Source organism: Monodon monoceros, unplaced genomic scaffold, assembly GCF_005190385.1.
Source record: "Monodon monoceros isolate NGI ecotype Baffin Bay Population unplaced genomic scaffold, NGI_Narwhal_1 Super_Scaffold_1, whole genome shotgun sequence".
NCBI classification, from domain to species: domain Eukaryota; kingdom Metazoa; phylum Chordata; class Mammalia; order Artiodactyla; family Monodontidae; genus Monodon; species Monodon monoceros.
Genome location: NW_021703765.1, coordinates 50,287,602 through 50,304,056, shown reverse-complemented (window position 1 = coordinate 50,304,056; position 16,455 = coordinate 50,287,602). Strand labels below are relative to the sequence as shown.

At 35.6% G+C, this 16,455-nt stretch overlaps 1 protein-coding gene across 2 annotated transcripts in view; it reads right to left on the bottom strand.

Annotated features, from left to right (window-relative positions):
• ROCK1 (Rho associated coiled-coil containing protein kinase 1) overlaps positions 1–16,455 on the bottom strand; it is a 146,551-nt gene that overhangs the window by 77,211 nt on the left and 52,885 nt on the right. For both annotated transcript variants that reach the window (XM_029216694.1, XM_029216703.1), the window contains exons 3-8: positions 8,464–8,564; positions 7,786–7,923; positions 5,041–5,216; positions 4,164–4,248; positions 2,448–2,592; positions 1,984–2,122 (exon numbers count right to left, since the gene is read on the bottom strand). In XM_029216694.1, coding sequence (XP_029072527.1) covers positions 1,984–2,122; positions 2,448–2,592; positions 4,164–4,248; positions 5,041–5,216; positions 7,786–7,923; positions 8,464–8,564 — 784 coding nt within the window. The remainder of the gene's footprint in view (positions 1–1,983; positions 2,123–2,447; positions 2,593–4,163; positions 4,249–5,040; positions 5,217–7,785; positions 7,924–8,463; positions 8,565–16,455) is intronic.

Here is a 16,455-nt window from a genome sequence, read left to right as displayed (position 1 = left end):
TGAGTTATTTGTAGTGAGGTGGATGGACCTAGAGTCTATCATACAGAGTGAAGTTAAGTCAGAAAGAGAAAAACAAATATCATATGCTAACACATATATACGGAATCTAAAAAAAAAAAAAATGGTTCTGAAGAACCTAGGGGCAGGACAGGAATAAAAACGCAGACATAGAGAATGGACTTGAGGACACAGGGCGGGGGAAGGGTAAGCTGGGACAAAGTGAGAGAGTGGCATGGATATATATACACTACCAAATGTAAAATAGATAGCTAGTGGGAAGCAGCCGCATAGCATAGGGAGATCAGCTGGGTGCTTTGTGACCACCTAGAGGGGTGGGATAGGGAGGATGGGAGGAGACGCTAGATGGAGGAGATATGGGGATATATGTATATGTATAGCTGATTCACTTTGTTATAAAGCAGAAACTAACACACCATTGTAAAGCAATTATACTTCAATAAAGATGTTAAAAAAATTAAAAAAATAAAAAATGTGATACCATAAAAAAAATAAGATAAACTACTTTAGATGTAATGAGACACTTTTAAAGAAGCTTTCACTGACTCTCTCAGACTGGCTTAGGGAAACTCTCCATGGTTCTATGGCACACGATACTTAAGAGTACTTACCTCTCTGTACAATAAATACCTCATTTGCCTGTCTGTTTCCCCCAAAGGACTATGAGGTAGTGGAGAACAGTGGCTGTGTATCTTGGTCATTTCTATACCTCTAGCATAGTTTTTATATTATACTATATTTATACAGTGCTTATATTAAAATGTAAAAATTTCAAAAACTATATGTTTCAGGCTGTAAGGGACATACTGAAGGAGGATAAGTTAATTTTAATTAAAGTGAATCCAAAATTGAAACATATTTAAATTTAAAGCCTCTCTACTATTTAAATTAACAATATACAACCTTAAATCCTAAATGTAATCTTAGTAAGCCATCTGGTTCCTGTTTAAATTTTAAAAGTAAACCACAAGGGTATATACATAATATGCCATTTTTGTTTCTAAAACACTTATGTGCATTTACATTTATAAAAAATGCTTGTTGAAACTGGAAGACCATGTCAATGAAGGAAGGAGGTAGAAAATACTACATACTTTTTTTATAGCTTTGCACTATCTACTTCATTTCAAAAAGCATATATAATTAAATCTTTTTCCCAGCTTTACTGAGGTATAACTGGCAAATAAAATTTTAAGATATTTAGTTTACAATGTTACAATTTGATATTCATACATACACACTATGAAAGGAGTCCCGCAACAAGCTAATTAACACATCGATCACTTCAAATATTTACTTTTCTTTTTTTGATCGGGGGCAAGAACATTTAAATGTTGTCTCTTCACAAATTTCAATTATACAATACAGTGTTATCTTAAATGGCATCAACTGGAAGATGCATCATCATTTTTCTATCACCAGGAAAAAAATGTCCCAGTTAAATTACTACATGCCATTGATTTTAAGATGCACTCTAATTTTAGAGATTTTAACATGTTAAAAAAAAAAAACTCAGGGAATTCCCTGGCAGTCCAGTGGTTAGGACTTGGTGCTTTCACTGCCAGGGCCCAAGTTCAATCCCTGGTCGGGGAACTAAGATCCCACAAGCCGCACAGCATGGCCAAAAGGAAAAAAAAAAAATCAGACTCAATAAAATATACTACCATCTTTATACTTAACTAAGTTAAAAATGTTAACAATGAAAAAAATAATCATCTTGTCTAGTCATCAGCAAAGAATCTATTACTATCCCAATTTCTTAGGTAAGGTAAGTGAGTTGAGATCCAGAAAAGCCATCCAGAAAAATCAGAAAAATTATATCAGGTTTCACTGTCATGAACGACTTGGGGAATGGTAGGTTTTATTCCAATAGTTCAAATATAGGAGTTCAGATATAGACCTTAAAAACTGAGCAGCAAAATGAAAATTTCCTTGGAATAAGTGTTCCATGTTAAAATTATTTACCTGTCAGTAAGGAAGGCACAAATAAGATTTTTTGCTTCTTTTGATATGTCATTATCATCAGGGAAGGTAAGTGAATTTTTATGGTTCATAATCTTACTGTAAGTTCCAACCAGAGAATCTGCATAAAATGGTGTATCACCTGATAAATTGACAGGGAAAACAAAAGCAAATTAAGATACACTGAAAGAAATCAGTTTCAAAGGAAAAGAGTCAATGTTACTGTTTAAAGATAATTAACTATGCATAAACTAAAAATATACACCAAATACATAAAAAGAAGTAACACATCAAGTTTCTCTAAGTCTCTGAATAGCTTGTCAAAATTGACACAGTAGGTTTGGATCAGTTTGTTTCCTACAAACAAAATCAACACTGCTTAATGTAATATTTTATTAGAAGAAGCCAAGTCTAAGTTTGGAGATGAACAACTATGTTAGAGGTACATAAAATCCTCCTTTACTCACCTACAAGCATTTCATATAAAAATACCCCAACTGACCACCAGTCACATTCTCGTCCATAATAACCATCACCACCTTGAGATTTTAATACTTCAGGGGAAATATAATCAGGTGTCCCAACTGCTGTATCACATCGTACCATACCTTCCTAAAAAGAGGTCAAACTTTCAATTAGGATATGAATGTAAAGTCTCAATTATTTAACATGAGTTTTTCTTAATATAACATGTAGAACTCTTAAGTCTTTGTGTTATGAAAGATCACATCAAAACCTAATGCAGACTTGATAAAAAGTAACAAACAGCTTAATCATATATACATATTATATACATAATATATTCATAATGTATGTGTGTATGTGTATATGGTTATAGCAGTGATTTTTATTTTGTAATAACACTCACTAGAAAGACACATTGCCACCATTTATTATTCCTCCAGTTGTACCAATATGATGATCTCATCTTAATTGCAGAGAACAAGTATATAAGTCAATGCAAATATGTTGAGGAACCGACAGAATGAATCACTTGATAACATCAATATATAAATGCTGATTTAATTGTTTTTTTACTAAAATAGTCATTCACTTTAATTATGCTTGAAATTGAGGGGAAAAAACATGTAAGAATTGACTGTACAAATATAAAATGGGGAAGCATGTGCACGGGAAAAGGGCATAATAGTGTTAAGCCCACTGATAACTACCTAATATGCATTTTAACCCTCTCTCCAAAATAAAAACAAAAACTATATATACCAGTTACTTACTTTAGCTGGTATGAATGCAACAGAATTATACATGATTACACAAAAGTTCTCACATAGTGTTCTCCTCCTAACCCATAAATTTCTTTTGGAAATAATAAATACAACTTTCTGGTTATTCTTCTATGATAAGTTTCAAAGAATATAAACTGTTTCAACTGAAAATAAAGCAGCATACTTGCTACTTCAGCTATGTATATAAGTTATTTATTATATAAATAGTGAGCATGGGTACCTTTTACTATTGACTCCCCAAATAAGTAGTAAGATCTTTTCATGTTTAATAGAAGGCTAAGTAAAACATTAAAAAATATACATATTCCTGAAATCCAGTTTTTATGGAAGTCTCATTTTAACAGTGGCATTAGTATTTAGTGACATTTAAGCTAATCCCATTTCTAGCTACCAATAGTGGACATTACAGATTTGCTTTAAAAGATTTAGTAAATCTGGCAATCCACGCTTCCCCCAAATAGAGAGGGGAAAAAATAAAGCACTTACAAGTTACTAACACAACACTGAAACCATGGCATCTAGTTCAACAAATAAGACTGGGCACATCAATTCTGTACAAGTCCAGATATGGTTAGTAAATTCTTAAAACATTGGGAGAGGGAAGGGTAAGCTGGGATGAAGTGAGAGTGGCATGGACATATATACACTATCAAATGTAAAATAGATAGCTAGTGGGAAGCAGCTGCATAGCACAGGAAGATCAGCTTGGTGCTTTGTGACCATCTAGCGTGGGGGTGAGATAGGGAGGGTGGGAGGGAGATGCAAGAGGGAGGAGATATGGGGATATATGTATATGTATAGCCAATTCACTCTGTCATGAAGCAGAAACTAACACACCATTGTAAAGCAATTATACTTCAATAAAGATGTTAAAAAAATTTGTAAAAAGCATCTATCTTGAATTAGCAAAACTAAATTAAAATCTAATTATTTAACCTTATTCATCTTCATACAAGTACCAAAATCTGCTAACTTCAAATGTCCAGACTTATCCAGCAGCATGTTATCAGGCTTCACATCTCTGAGGGGGGAAAAAAAAAGTACAGTATCTCTGAAACAGATCAGAAGCTGATAAAAATTATATGAGGCAGTGATTTTAGGTCATATATCCTCAATTTAGATAAGGTCACCTTTGATCTATATGTGCTCTCTATCCACATCTATAAGCTGACTTCATCAGGGAGACTCTCTCATATATTATGCCTCAGAAGAAGACATTCTTTTAAGTAGAGTTTGATTCTTCCAAGAGGAAAATCAAGTCATTTGAGAGAGAATAACCATAAAAAATGTAACATTCAAACATAAAAAGTAACTGAGACACACAAGATAGATAAATACATAAATAACCCCAGAAGAGGGTCTAAATCACTTTCATTTTTGCATCCCTGGCACTGAGCACAGCAATTGCACATAGAATTCAAGTGGTGTTTGCAGAACAAATGAAATTATTCTTCTAGCAAATAAATTTGATCTGTTCACTAATTAAAAGCAAATTAATTTGTATATAAAAATGAAAAGCATTTAATACCCCAGAATATACCTTAAAAAAACAGCTTATAATTTTTACTTTTCAGGATACCATATAAAAGCCTTATAATCAGAATAAGAAATATTAAAGAATACATTTATATCAACACTAAACTGAAATGTTAAAACCACAAATTTCAAAGTTTTAAATTCTGAAACACCACTCATGTCATATGGGAGAATAGGTGGATTTAGAATGGGAAATACTAATCAAATGAAGTTTAAGTACTGATTTTTAGCTTCTCTCTTTAACAACTGAGAAAATTTAAAGCATTTTTGTCTTTACCTATGAATAAAACCCATGGAATGGATTGCATCCAATGCCAGAACTACTTCTGCAGTATAAAATCGGGCCCATTTTTCAGGCACATCATAGTTGCTCATTAAGTTTACAAGATCTCCACCAGGCATGTATTCCATTACCATGTAGAGATAACGATCATCTTGGAATGCATAAAATAGCTACACAAATACAAAAAAAACAAAGAAACAAATTCATTAAGATTAAGCAAAACTGTTTCATTTAAGAATTGTCAAAATTACTAATATAAGATTTAACTGAAATAATCAAATTGCAGTAGTTGTAAGTACTCTTAAAAAAAAGGAAACAAATACAAAGATAAATAGCACAAAGAACTTTGCGTATGCAGAGGAGTTATTAACTGTGGTTACTTCTGAGGAGTCGGAGACTTCTTTTCTCTACCCTTTTCTATACTAATTGAATTTCTTATACTGAGAATTTTTAAAAATTATAATAGTTTCAATAAAGAATATACAACTCTTCTAAGCAAAGACATATTGTAGTTCTAATTTAAATTGTACATAGTGGGGTTTAGTGTTAAATTTATATCAACACCACAATTTTCAAGTAATCTAATAAAATTAGGTTACAGTCTTAGTTGTCCCTTATTAGCTGTGTGACTAGGCAATTTACTTAACCTCCCAAATTATCTGTGACTATGATCCTTTCTAGAAGAATATATGGGGAAAAAAAAAAAAGAATATATGGGACTATATATCATGTTTGACTTTTATACTTGCTGCCCAGTCTGTCTGGATGCCTGGCAGTTGGCAAGTACTTAATGAATGTTCAATGAATAAAAGCACAAATTTAATCTATAAATTGAGGGTGTAGCTAGTAGGGATTAACTGCCTATCAGAGTTGTTAAAAAGATTAGCGAATAGAGAAAAAGCCCTTAGTACAATAGATGCTCAGTAAACAGTTGCAGTCAGTAGGAGGAGTCGCAGTAACAGCTAACAGAGAGACAGGAAGAGGACAAGAGTCAAAGCAGGAAGAGTACGGTCCATTGATATGAAATTGGCAACAATATCAGGCATAAATATATTATGTAACCAGTGTTGAAGTTAAGAGAAGAGCAAATTTACAAAAGAAAATTTCTTTTTTTTTGGCCGCAATACGTGGCTTGTGGGATCTTAGTTCCCCGACCAGGGACTGAACCCATGGCAGTGAAAGCACAAAGTCCTAACCACTGGACTGCCAGGGAATTCCCTACAAAATAACATTTTAAGTTAAACATGAGAAGATTAGAATAGAACTAAAATAAATGAAATAAGCCCTTAGAGAAAAAGTATAACTAATTTACCTAGGCACTTATGTCTTAAAATTCTTTTTATATTTCATTTTTTTCAACAGCATTTAATGATTTTAGTTACAGATTTAGTAACTTTAATTAAATATAAATATTTGGGGGAAGGATAAGAAACTAAGTGGTATCTCATGGCTATCCCAGATTAACATGTACAGTATATCACTCGGACACCATAATTAAAGAAACACTGTTGATTTGGTGGCAGTTTACCCTATTTAAAATGTATCAAGAAAAACAGAGCTTCAAGTTCATAAGTTGTAAATTTAACCTTAAACATTTATGTCATGTTTTTTAACTTTTTACACAACACTGAACACTCCCCAGTATCAGTGGTTCTCAACCAGAGATGATAACTGCCGGTGTCCCACGGCCCCCACCTGCCCACTCTCCCCAACACGCCACCCAAGGAGATGTTCAACAATGTCTGAACACAGTTTCGGTTGTTACACCTTGTGTGTGGGGTGGGGAGGGCTGCTACTGGCATCACCTGGGTAGAAGTCAAGGATGCTGTTAAAAACCCACAGGATAGCCCCCAACAACAAAGAATCACTTGGCCCAAAATGTCAGTAACACTGAGCCTGAGACACCCTGCTCTAAACAGCTGATAAAAACAGGGCAGACATTTCAAGTATTAAAAGTCTTATTATGCGAATCTTAAACATCTTCCATATCCTTTTTATCCCAATTACTATTATGATTATTTAAGACAGTCTTCATTACATACTGTAAATTTAAAAAACTACAAAATTCATGCTAGGAATTTAGAAATGATCTAGCTCAGTAGTTTTACTGTTTTTTTAAAAAAACCCACAAGACCTTATTTCCCCCATATGAAATCTTAATAAGAACCCCAATATAAAAGACATAAAAAACATGCAGCTGCTCTAGTTGAAGCAGAAATAGAAAACCCAGAATTATAACCTACCCAAACAACTGCTTGCTCCCATGACTCCATCTGAGGTGTCTCCTCAATTGAAAATAACCAATCTAAGCCACCTTTCACATTTTTGAGCAAGGAGACTGAGGCCCAGAGATGTAAATAATCTGGCCACAGCTTCAGGTCAAGATTAGTACCTACAATTACTGACTTTCTAATGTATTTTTCTTTCCACTGAAAAACCTGAAGCCAACACAATATTATTTGGAGGCCTAGCTTAACTTTTTTCCCTCCGTTTCTCCCATTCTTTCCACTCTACTCCCATTCTTTCCCTCCATTTCTCCCATTCTCTCCACTCCAGAGACAGTTACTTTCCTCCTAGAGATAATTCAATAAAATTAAATTTTATGATTTTAAAAATGATATATTAGACACTTTTGTAATTGCCAATAAATTCTCTATTACTGTTCTAAAAAACAAAGCTTCTCAGACATGTTAAGTTACAAACTACTAGAGCAACAATGAAACAATAACAAAAGCATACCTGAACAACCCAAGGACTGTTAGCAAAAGCCATGATGTCCCTTTCTTCCCAGAAAAAAGCAGAATCGGATCTCTTAATCATTTCAAATTTGCTGAGAAGCTTCATAGCATATACCTTCCTGGTGGATTTATGCCTTACCTTTAAAATTGAAAATGGAAAATAATGAACATTTCATTAACATTTAAAGCTCAGTGTTTCCCAGAACAATTTACTAAATAATTTAACATTATTGGTCTTGCTATTTTAACTTCTTCTCTTCTGAATTATCCCAATTAGATAATGTCAAGGCTTTAACTACCAGATGTAAGTAATGTTAGGAAAAAACCTTTATTCCCTATATTATGGCACACTTCCCCCTCCTCCACCCAGCTAGTTATGCTACTTCCTGTTTATAAAACTTACTATTGCACAGCATTTTAGATAGTGTAATATTAGGAGTAAAGATTTCTCTTTTGATGCTTGAAAACTCTTCTCTACCCATGAATTCTTGGGGAAAATATTTCACACTACTGCTGAATTAGACTCTAGGCTTTCATATCCTTAGGCAAGAATGTCTAGAGCAATTTAAAGCAAGAATTTTATAAAAACAATACTTTCCCAAACAACATACGTTAAACACACAAGTGGATTTTTTAATTTTAAAAAGATTGTTTTTTTAATCTCATTAAAATAACCTACCAATTGAACTTCTCCAAATGCACCTCTACCAATCACCTTCACTACTTCATAATCTTCAGCTTTCATTCGTAAATCTCTAATTTTATTTATTGTGTCTTTATCTGTATGAAAAGAAAAGTTTATACTTTTAAATCACTGAAGCATTATAACTAAAACTGCTTATTTTACATTCAAGTTCTTGAGAAACAATAAAAAACAAAGATGTTCATTAAAAATTATTTAATATAAGTAAAATATGAAGCTGTAAAACAGAGAAATGTTCAATGTGCTAAGAATTGTTTTTAATAAATTCTGGAATGACTTCACTCTGTTAAAATATTTTTCTTAAAATCCGACTTACTAGAATGTTTAAAAAAAAAACATATACCACACGTACACTGAGAATAATTAGTTAATTAGTTCCTGGTATTTTAAGTATATATCAAATATGAATCAAGGGGCCACAGGTAGGTATTTTAGATTAATGAAACAAGTTTTCTTTTTATCAAGTCAGCTTTGATGATCCTTTTAAAAAGATATAAGTAATTTAAGATATCAAAGGTAAACATGCTAAAGAATCACGTACTTATTATATTTCTCTATTTGAATGCAGATTTTAACTTAAAACACACAGTGGGAATCGCTACAATTATTTATATAAACCTGTCACACTACAAACTACAATAATTTAAAATCCCCACTGGATAGATATTCTAATTCCTAATTTGGTCACAGATTAAAATAGGGCTATTTTAATCCACATGGGTCAACACTGGCATGAGATTACATGCAAAAGTTTCACAGCAGAGTTATACAAAATACAGGGCAGCTATTAAATTTAAGTTCTAGTTCCTGATAAAAGCTACATATAATATCTTGTCTTTCTTTTGAAATGCACATTTAAACTCATGTTTGTATACATTATGACCCATAAACACATGCAACAGAGAGCAAACTTTCACACAGGGATAACATAAGTACATTTAATTTTAGATCACATATCTATTGCAAATGTAACAGCAAGATATAAACAATAATCAATTTACTGCAGAAACATCTGTGTTAACTATAGAGGCTCTACAGTAATCACTGTAGATACATAAACATAACTTTAAAACACAGTGTCTGCTCTTATGGATTTCAAATGAAACTGAAACAAACAAAAAATAATACCAAAAATTGCAAAAAGGGAAATAAGCACAAGCACAGAGTTTGTGGAATATAAAGGATGACACCTAACCCAAGGATGCCTAGGAGGGAGGTGGCTAGAAAAGGCTTTCTGGAGGTGAAGAAACCTTAAACAAGTCTAAAAAGAAAGCAGTTAGCTAGCTGGGAAGAAGAAAAGAGAGAATATAACAGGCAGATGGGCAAATATAAGCAAAGGCACAGCAGAACTGTTCTGTGTTGCTGGAGTATCAAGTCCGTGGGAAGGATGTGAAGGAGAGGCTGGAGAGCCCCAAACTAGTTAAGGAGCTTGAACTTTACCTGTAGGCCAGTAGTTGTAAAATTATTATTTAATCAACAAAAATATTTTTCACATTAAAGTTTAAAAGCAGTACAACATGAAAATAGATAAAAGTGCTCTGCTTCAAGAGGGCAGTGGTGGTGGGTGTCGTCAGAGAGGGGCTGGAGCCTCGTCTACTTCGTACACCTCCATAATGCAGCCCGATAGAGTCCTGTCGGGAACTGAGATAGAGATCTGTCGGGAACTGAGAACCACCACCTGAAAACCACTGCTACATGTTGGAAGCCATGACAAGAAATAAGGCACATAAACAACACAGTCAAATCTACATTTCAGCTGCACTACTCCAGGGAATATGTAAATGATAAATTCAATAAGGGCAAGACTGGAGCGGGGGTAGAACTTTAAGAGTACTGTAATACTCCAGACACGAAATAAGAAAGTTCTGAACCAGGATAATGTGTTATATAATAGCCTATGGGGTTGAGAAAGGATCCCTGGCTCTGGTTATACCAGATTTAGAGCCATAAATAGGCTATAAAGTTTGTAGTTTTGGGCTGAGAAAATATATCTGCTGCAAATGTGTGTGGAAATGGAGATCTGGCTTCTTATTTTAATTTCTGACAGCACAGGAAGTTACAAAGCAGCTCGACGTTACTTGTGATTCGAACATTAGTTGTCAAAATGACTTTATTACATTTAAGTTTTGCATTAAAAGTGCTGTTTTGCCTTGTAATTTTAGGTTAAATCAAAAACTAATTTCCAAAGTCAGTGTTCAATGATAATTCAATGATAGTTGAGAGTGGTTCTTCTCATTAAGAAAAACCTTCATCATGGTCCTTGTCTTAATGAGCTCATCCTGCCATGCAAAATACCATAGACTGGGTGGCTTAAACAGACATTCATTTTCTCATGGTTCTAGAGGCTCAAAGTCTACGACTGGGGCCAGCGTGTTGTGCTTCTGGTGAGGTCTCTCTTCCTGGCTAGTTGGCAGCCAGCATCTCTCTGTGTACTCACAGGACCTCTTATGTGTTGCACAGGTAAGGACACTAATCCCATCACTAATCCCATTTTATCACAGTCCCACCTTTATGACCTCATTTAACCTTAACTGCCTCTTGCTTGGCCCTATCTCCAAATACAGTTATATTGGGGGATTAAGGATTCAACAGATGGATTTGGGGTTGGGGGACACAATATAGTCAACAAAAAAAAAATCACAAATGTCACCACTGCTAAGCCATTGACTTGCTATATGCAAAGATAAACTGGGATATTCAGCTTCAATTTCTGTCAAAAATGTACAGAATTGATAACGGTTAGTTAAGTCCACGAGAGTGAATGATGTTTACCACTGATCCTGTGGTTCAGTAACGTGATAGATTCAAATATTTTCCACAAAGTACTTGCTGATGTATAATACAATGAATAACTACAGGCTTTAAACACCTTGTATTGTCATGAACTTTGTTATTTTGTTCAACTAACATTTTCTGCACCATACATAATTTTAACTACCATCACTTGTAACACATCTTAGCAGACTCCACTGCAAGTTGTACTTAGTGTTTCCTCAACTTTTAAAAAAATATTCTTGCCTGTACTTGTTCCATGCAGACTATACATAGAGGCTAATTCTTCACTCACTTCAAACTCAGCATTGATTCCTCAAACAAGAGTCAAGGAAAATCACTCAAAATTGTCTTATTTTTTAATTGACTATTGCTGTTGCTCCCAAGAGTCTCAATTCTTTGAGCAACTACTGTTCATGCCAAAAAGCTAATAGATTTTTTAAAATTTTATTTTTTATACAGCAGGTTCTTATTATCTATTTTACATATATTAGTGTATATATGTCAACCTAATCTCCCAACTCATCACACACACACACACACCCGCCACTTTCCCCCCTTGGTGTCCATGTTTGTTCTCTACATCTGTGTCTCTATTTCTGCCTTGCAAACCAGTTCACCTGTATCATATTTCTAGATTCCACATATATGCATTAATATACGATATTTTTCTCTTTCTGACTTACTTCACTCTGTATGACAGTCTCTAGATCCATCCACGTCTCTACAAATGACCCAATTTCGTTCCTTTTTATGGCTGAGTAATATTCCATTGTATATATGTACCACATCTTCCTTAACCATTTGGCTGTCAATGGGCATTTAGGTTGCTTCCATGACCTGGCTATTGTAAATAGTGCTGCAATGAACATTGGGGTGCATGTGTCTTTTTGAATTATGGTTTTCTCTGGGTATATGCCCAGTAGTGGGATTGCTGGGTCATATGGTAATGCTATTTTTAGTTTTTTAAGGAACCTCCATACTGTTCTCCATAGTGGCTGTTATCAATTTACATTCCCACCAACAGTGCAAGAGGGTTCCCTTTTCTCCACACCCTCTCCAGCATTTGTTGTTTGTAGATATTCTGATGATGCCCATTCTAACTGGTGTGAGGTGATACCTCATTATAGCTTTGATTTGCATTTCTCTAATAATTAGTGACCTTGGGCAGCTTTTCATGTGCTTTTTGGCCATCTGTGTCTTTGGAGAAATGTCTATTTAGGTCTTCTGCCCATTTTTGGATTGGGTTGTTTGTTTTTTTGATATTGAGTTGCATGAGCTGCTTGTATATTTTGAAGGTTAATCCTTTGTCCGTTGATTCATTTGCAAATATTTTCTCCCATTCTGAGGGTTGTCTTTTCGTCTTGTTTGTAGTTTCTTCTGCTGTGCAAAAGCCCAAAAAGCTAATAGTCTTAAGGAAGTTTTTCTCTCTGTACACATTTGCTTTGTTGCTGCAAACACCATCAGTGAATAGCTTTCCCTGCTTGACTAACAAATAAACCACTTCTAAACTTACGTAAGGTCATAACCTCATTTTCTTTTTTCATCTTTGTAAAGAAAATTCTGCTGTGGTGAGATATTCTATTTTAAATTTTCTGGGGTTTTCTAACTGTTGCTTTCCTGTGAGTTGGGAATGTTATGGCAAGTGCTTATTCTGGTAATGTCAATGCACATTGTACTCTTTCAGCACAGCTACAGTGTAACTGCATAATAACACAATGCCCTGCCCTCTAACTTGATGAAATAATCCACACTTTACTGTGCCTCAAAATAACAACATTCAGTTTCACTTTTCTTTTCCTTTTTTGTTCTGACATGATGGGCATGCACTGGCAATGGAAAAAAAATAATAAAATTCTGTGGTATGGTGATACACATGGAATGCTATTGTGTTGTAACGGTGTCACTGTGATTTCTAGTGTGCTGAGCAGCAGTGTGAAGCAATAACAATGCCATGTATGATTTTTGTCACAGGTACTCAACTCTTCAACTTGTGTTGTAGCATAAAAGTGGTCACAGACAATGAGCATAGCTATGTCCCAATAAAACTTTACTTATGGATACTGAAATCTGAACTTCATATAATTTTCACATGTCATGAAATATTATTCTTCTTTTGACTTTCTATAAATTATTTAAAAATATAAAAACCATTCATAGCTCATAAGCCATCCAAAAACAAATGGTAGGCCAGATCTGGCCTATGGGCTGTAGATCTGGCCTGTGGGCTGTAGTTTACCAAACCCTACTCCAATGGAAATCCAGCTTCCCTGAGGACACTGCTTCCCCTGCAGTTCTACAGTGGTGCCCTTTACCCTCCACATGCTTTATACCAATGGCCCTGAAAGTGGGACAGGTGAACTCCACTGCCATCTCTACACTCCCACCCTATATCTGCCAGCTTGCTTTTCATGTTTATTAGGTTCTACCTCCCACTACCTCTCATTGTCACTGTAATCTACTGACCCTCAGGTCATCACATCTCACTGCTAGACAATTTTAGTTCCTGGGTTACCAACCTTCTTTCCAATATTTTCCTATTTTAATTCTTAAGGACTTTAATATACCCACAGATGATACTTCTAATAACCTGGCCTCTCAATACCTTTAACTTCTCTCTTTCAATGATCTTGTCCTCTACCTTATCTCAGCCACTCATTTCCACGGCCACATACTAGATCTTGTCATTATCAGTAATCATAGTTCTCCCTTAATTTCAATTTCAAATCCTTTATTCTCTAAGCACTCCCTCAGCTTTCCTGCTCACTCCCTCCAGAAACCACACCCCAACAATCCCCAGCCCCACCAAGGCCTCCAATCCACTGATCCTATCCATTTTTACTGTACCTCATTGTACTGATAGGTTCTCTTTCTTACCTACTGAGCTTAAATTACATGGTCAATTATTATAATCGCTCGCTTGCATAACCTTTAATGCCTTGGCTCTTTTCTGCTTCATTATACTTAGTTTGGCAAAACCATAATTCTAGTTAAATCTACCTCTACAACTAACTCTATGTCAGCACCCATGTAGTTGAATATGTCTGGATAAATACATAAAATCATACTGTCTGATCCCACTTTAAATCCATAATTGCGAACATAAAGCTTGCCCTTAATTCTGCTTGGCAATCATATATTTCTTTAGTATATTCACTCTCCCACTTTACTAGAGACCGTATTTCACATTTTCTTTTCTCAAACCTCTCACTGATCCTCGTTCATAGCTAATGACCTTGTTGGTTACTACCCTGAAACAATCGGAAGAAAACTGCCATAGACTTACCGCTAAATAGACATATTTATAATTATATTTATGTATTCATTTTCAATGACCAGCACATGCCCTCATATATTTGGTCTCTTAACTTTTTACTATAGGAGAATACTGCTATCTCACACCAATCCCTCCAATGGTGATGCCATCCTTTTTCATGAGCTCGAGGACATTGCTCCAGCAATTCCCCCCTCTTTCTCCTGTATCATTAAGCTTTCCCCTTCCTAACTGGATTGTGTCATGCCATTTTCATTCCCATCTTGATGCCGCTTCTCTCACTAGCTGCTGCCCCATTACTCAACCCCGCTGCAGCAAAAATTCCTCAAAAGTTGTCTGAACTCTATTTCTAAACCTTTCTTCATACCTGCTCTTAAATCCATTTTGGGTGAGCTTTGGCCATTACCTTTCTATCAAAACTGCTTGTCAGGGAGTTCCCTGGTGGTCTAGTGGCTAGGATTCAGTGCTTACACTGCCGTGGCCCAGGTTCAACCCCTGGTCAGGGAACTGAGATACCACAAGCCGTGCGGTGTAGTCAAAATTTAAAAAAACAAACAAGAAACAACAAAAATGAAAGTGCTTGTCAAAGTCACAGGTGACCACCATGTTGCTAAATTTAACAATGAATTCCCAATCTTCACCTTGATACATCAGTAGCTTTTGACAGTTTGATCACTCCTGCTATACTTTCTTTACTTGACTTCCAGGATACTACATTCCTACAACAATACTAAGGGTATTTTTTCATTTTCTTTTCTTTTCTTTCTTTTTTTTTTTTTTTTGGCTACACTGTGTGGCATGTGGGATCTTAGTTCCCTGACCAGGGATCAAACCCACGCCCCCTGCATTGGAAGTGTAGCCTTAACCACTGGACCACCAGGGAAGTTCCAAGGGTATTTTTTTCTACATCAATGATTACTTCTCAGTTGCCTTTGCTGGTTCCTCCTCTTCTCTCAGATTTCTTAACACTGAAGCATCTCAAGGCTCAGTCTTTCATGGTGTTTTCTTCTCTATATACACTCATTTACTGGTGGGCTTTAAAAAGCACTGACATGTCAACAACTTGCAAATTTTTATCTCTGGTTCAGACCTCTCTCTTAAACTTCAGATTTATATATTTAATTGCTTACATAATATATCTACTTCGTTAACATACATCTCAAATTTAACGTGTATAGGGGCTTCCCTGGTGGTGCAGTGGTTAAGAATCCGCCTGCCAATGCAGGGGACACAGGTTTGAGCCCTGGTCCGGGAAGATCCCACATGCCGCAGAGCAACTAAGCCCGTGTGCCACAACTACTGAGCCTGTGCTCTAGAGCCCACAAGCCACAACTACTGAGCCCATATGCCACAACTACTGAAGCCCACGTGCCTAGAGCCCGTGCTCCACAACAAAAGAAGCCACCACAATGAGAAGCCCGTGCACCACAACAAAGAGTAGCACTGCTCGCCGCAACTACCGAAAGCCCTTGTACAGCAACGAAGACCCAATGCAGCCAAAAATTAAAAATAAATAAAAATTAAAAATTTAACGTGTCTGAAACTGAAGAGGTGTTCTCACCCCAAACCTCTACCTATGATTTCAACACTTCAGCTGATGGGTCAATTTTGCTTGGGGCAAAAACCCAGGGGCATTCTTGACTCCTATTTTTTTTCTTACACTCCTCATCCTATCTGGCTGGCTCTACCTCTGAAATATAGCTGGACCTGATAACTTCTCACCTTCTACACTGCTACCATGCTGGACCAAGCCACCATCATCTCTTCTTTGGATTACGGCAATCGCTTCTTAACTGATTTCCTGGTGTCTATCCCTGCCTCTCAGTAGTCTATTCTCAACATGGGGCGATATTCTTAAAACACAATTCAGATCATGTCACTCCTCAAAACTTTGACTTGCTATCTTACCCAGAGCAAAAGTC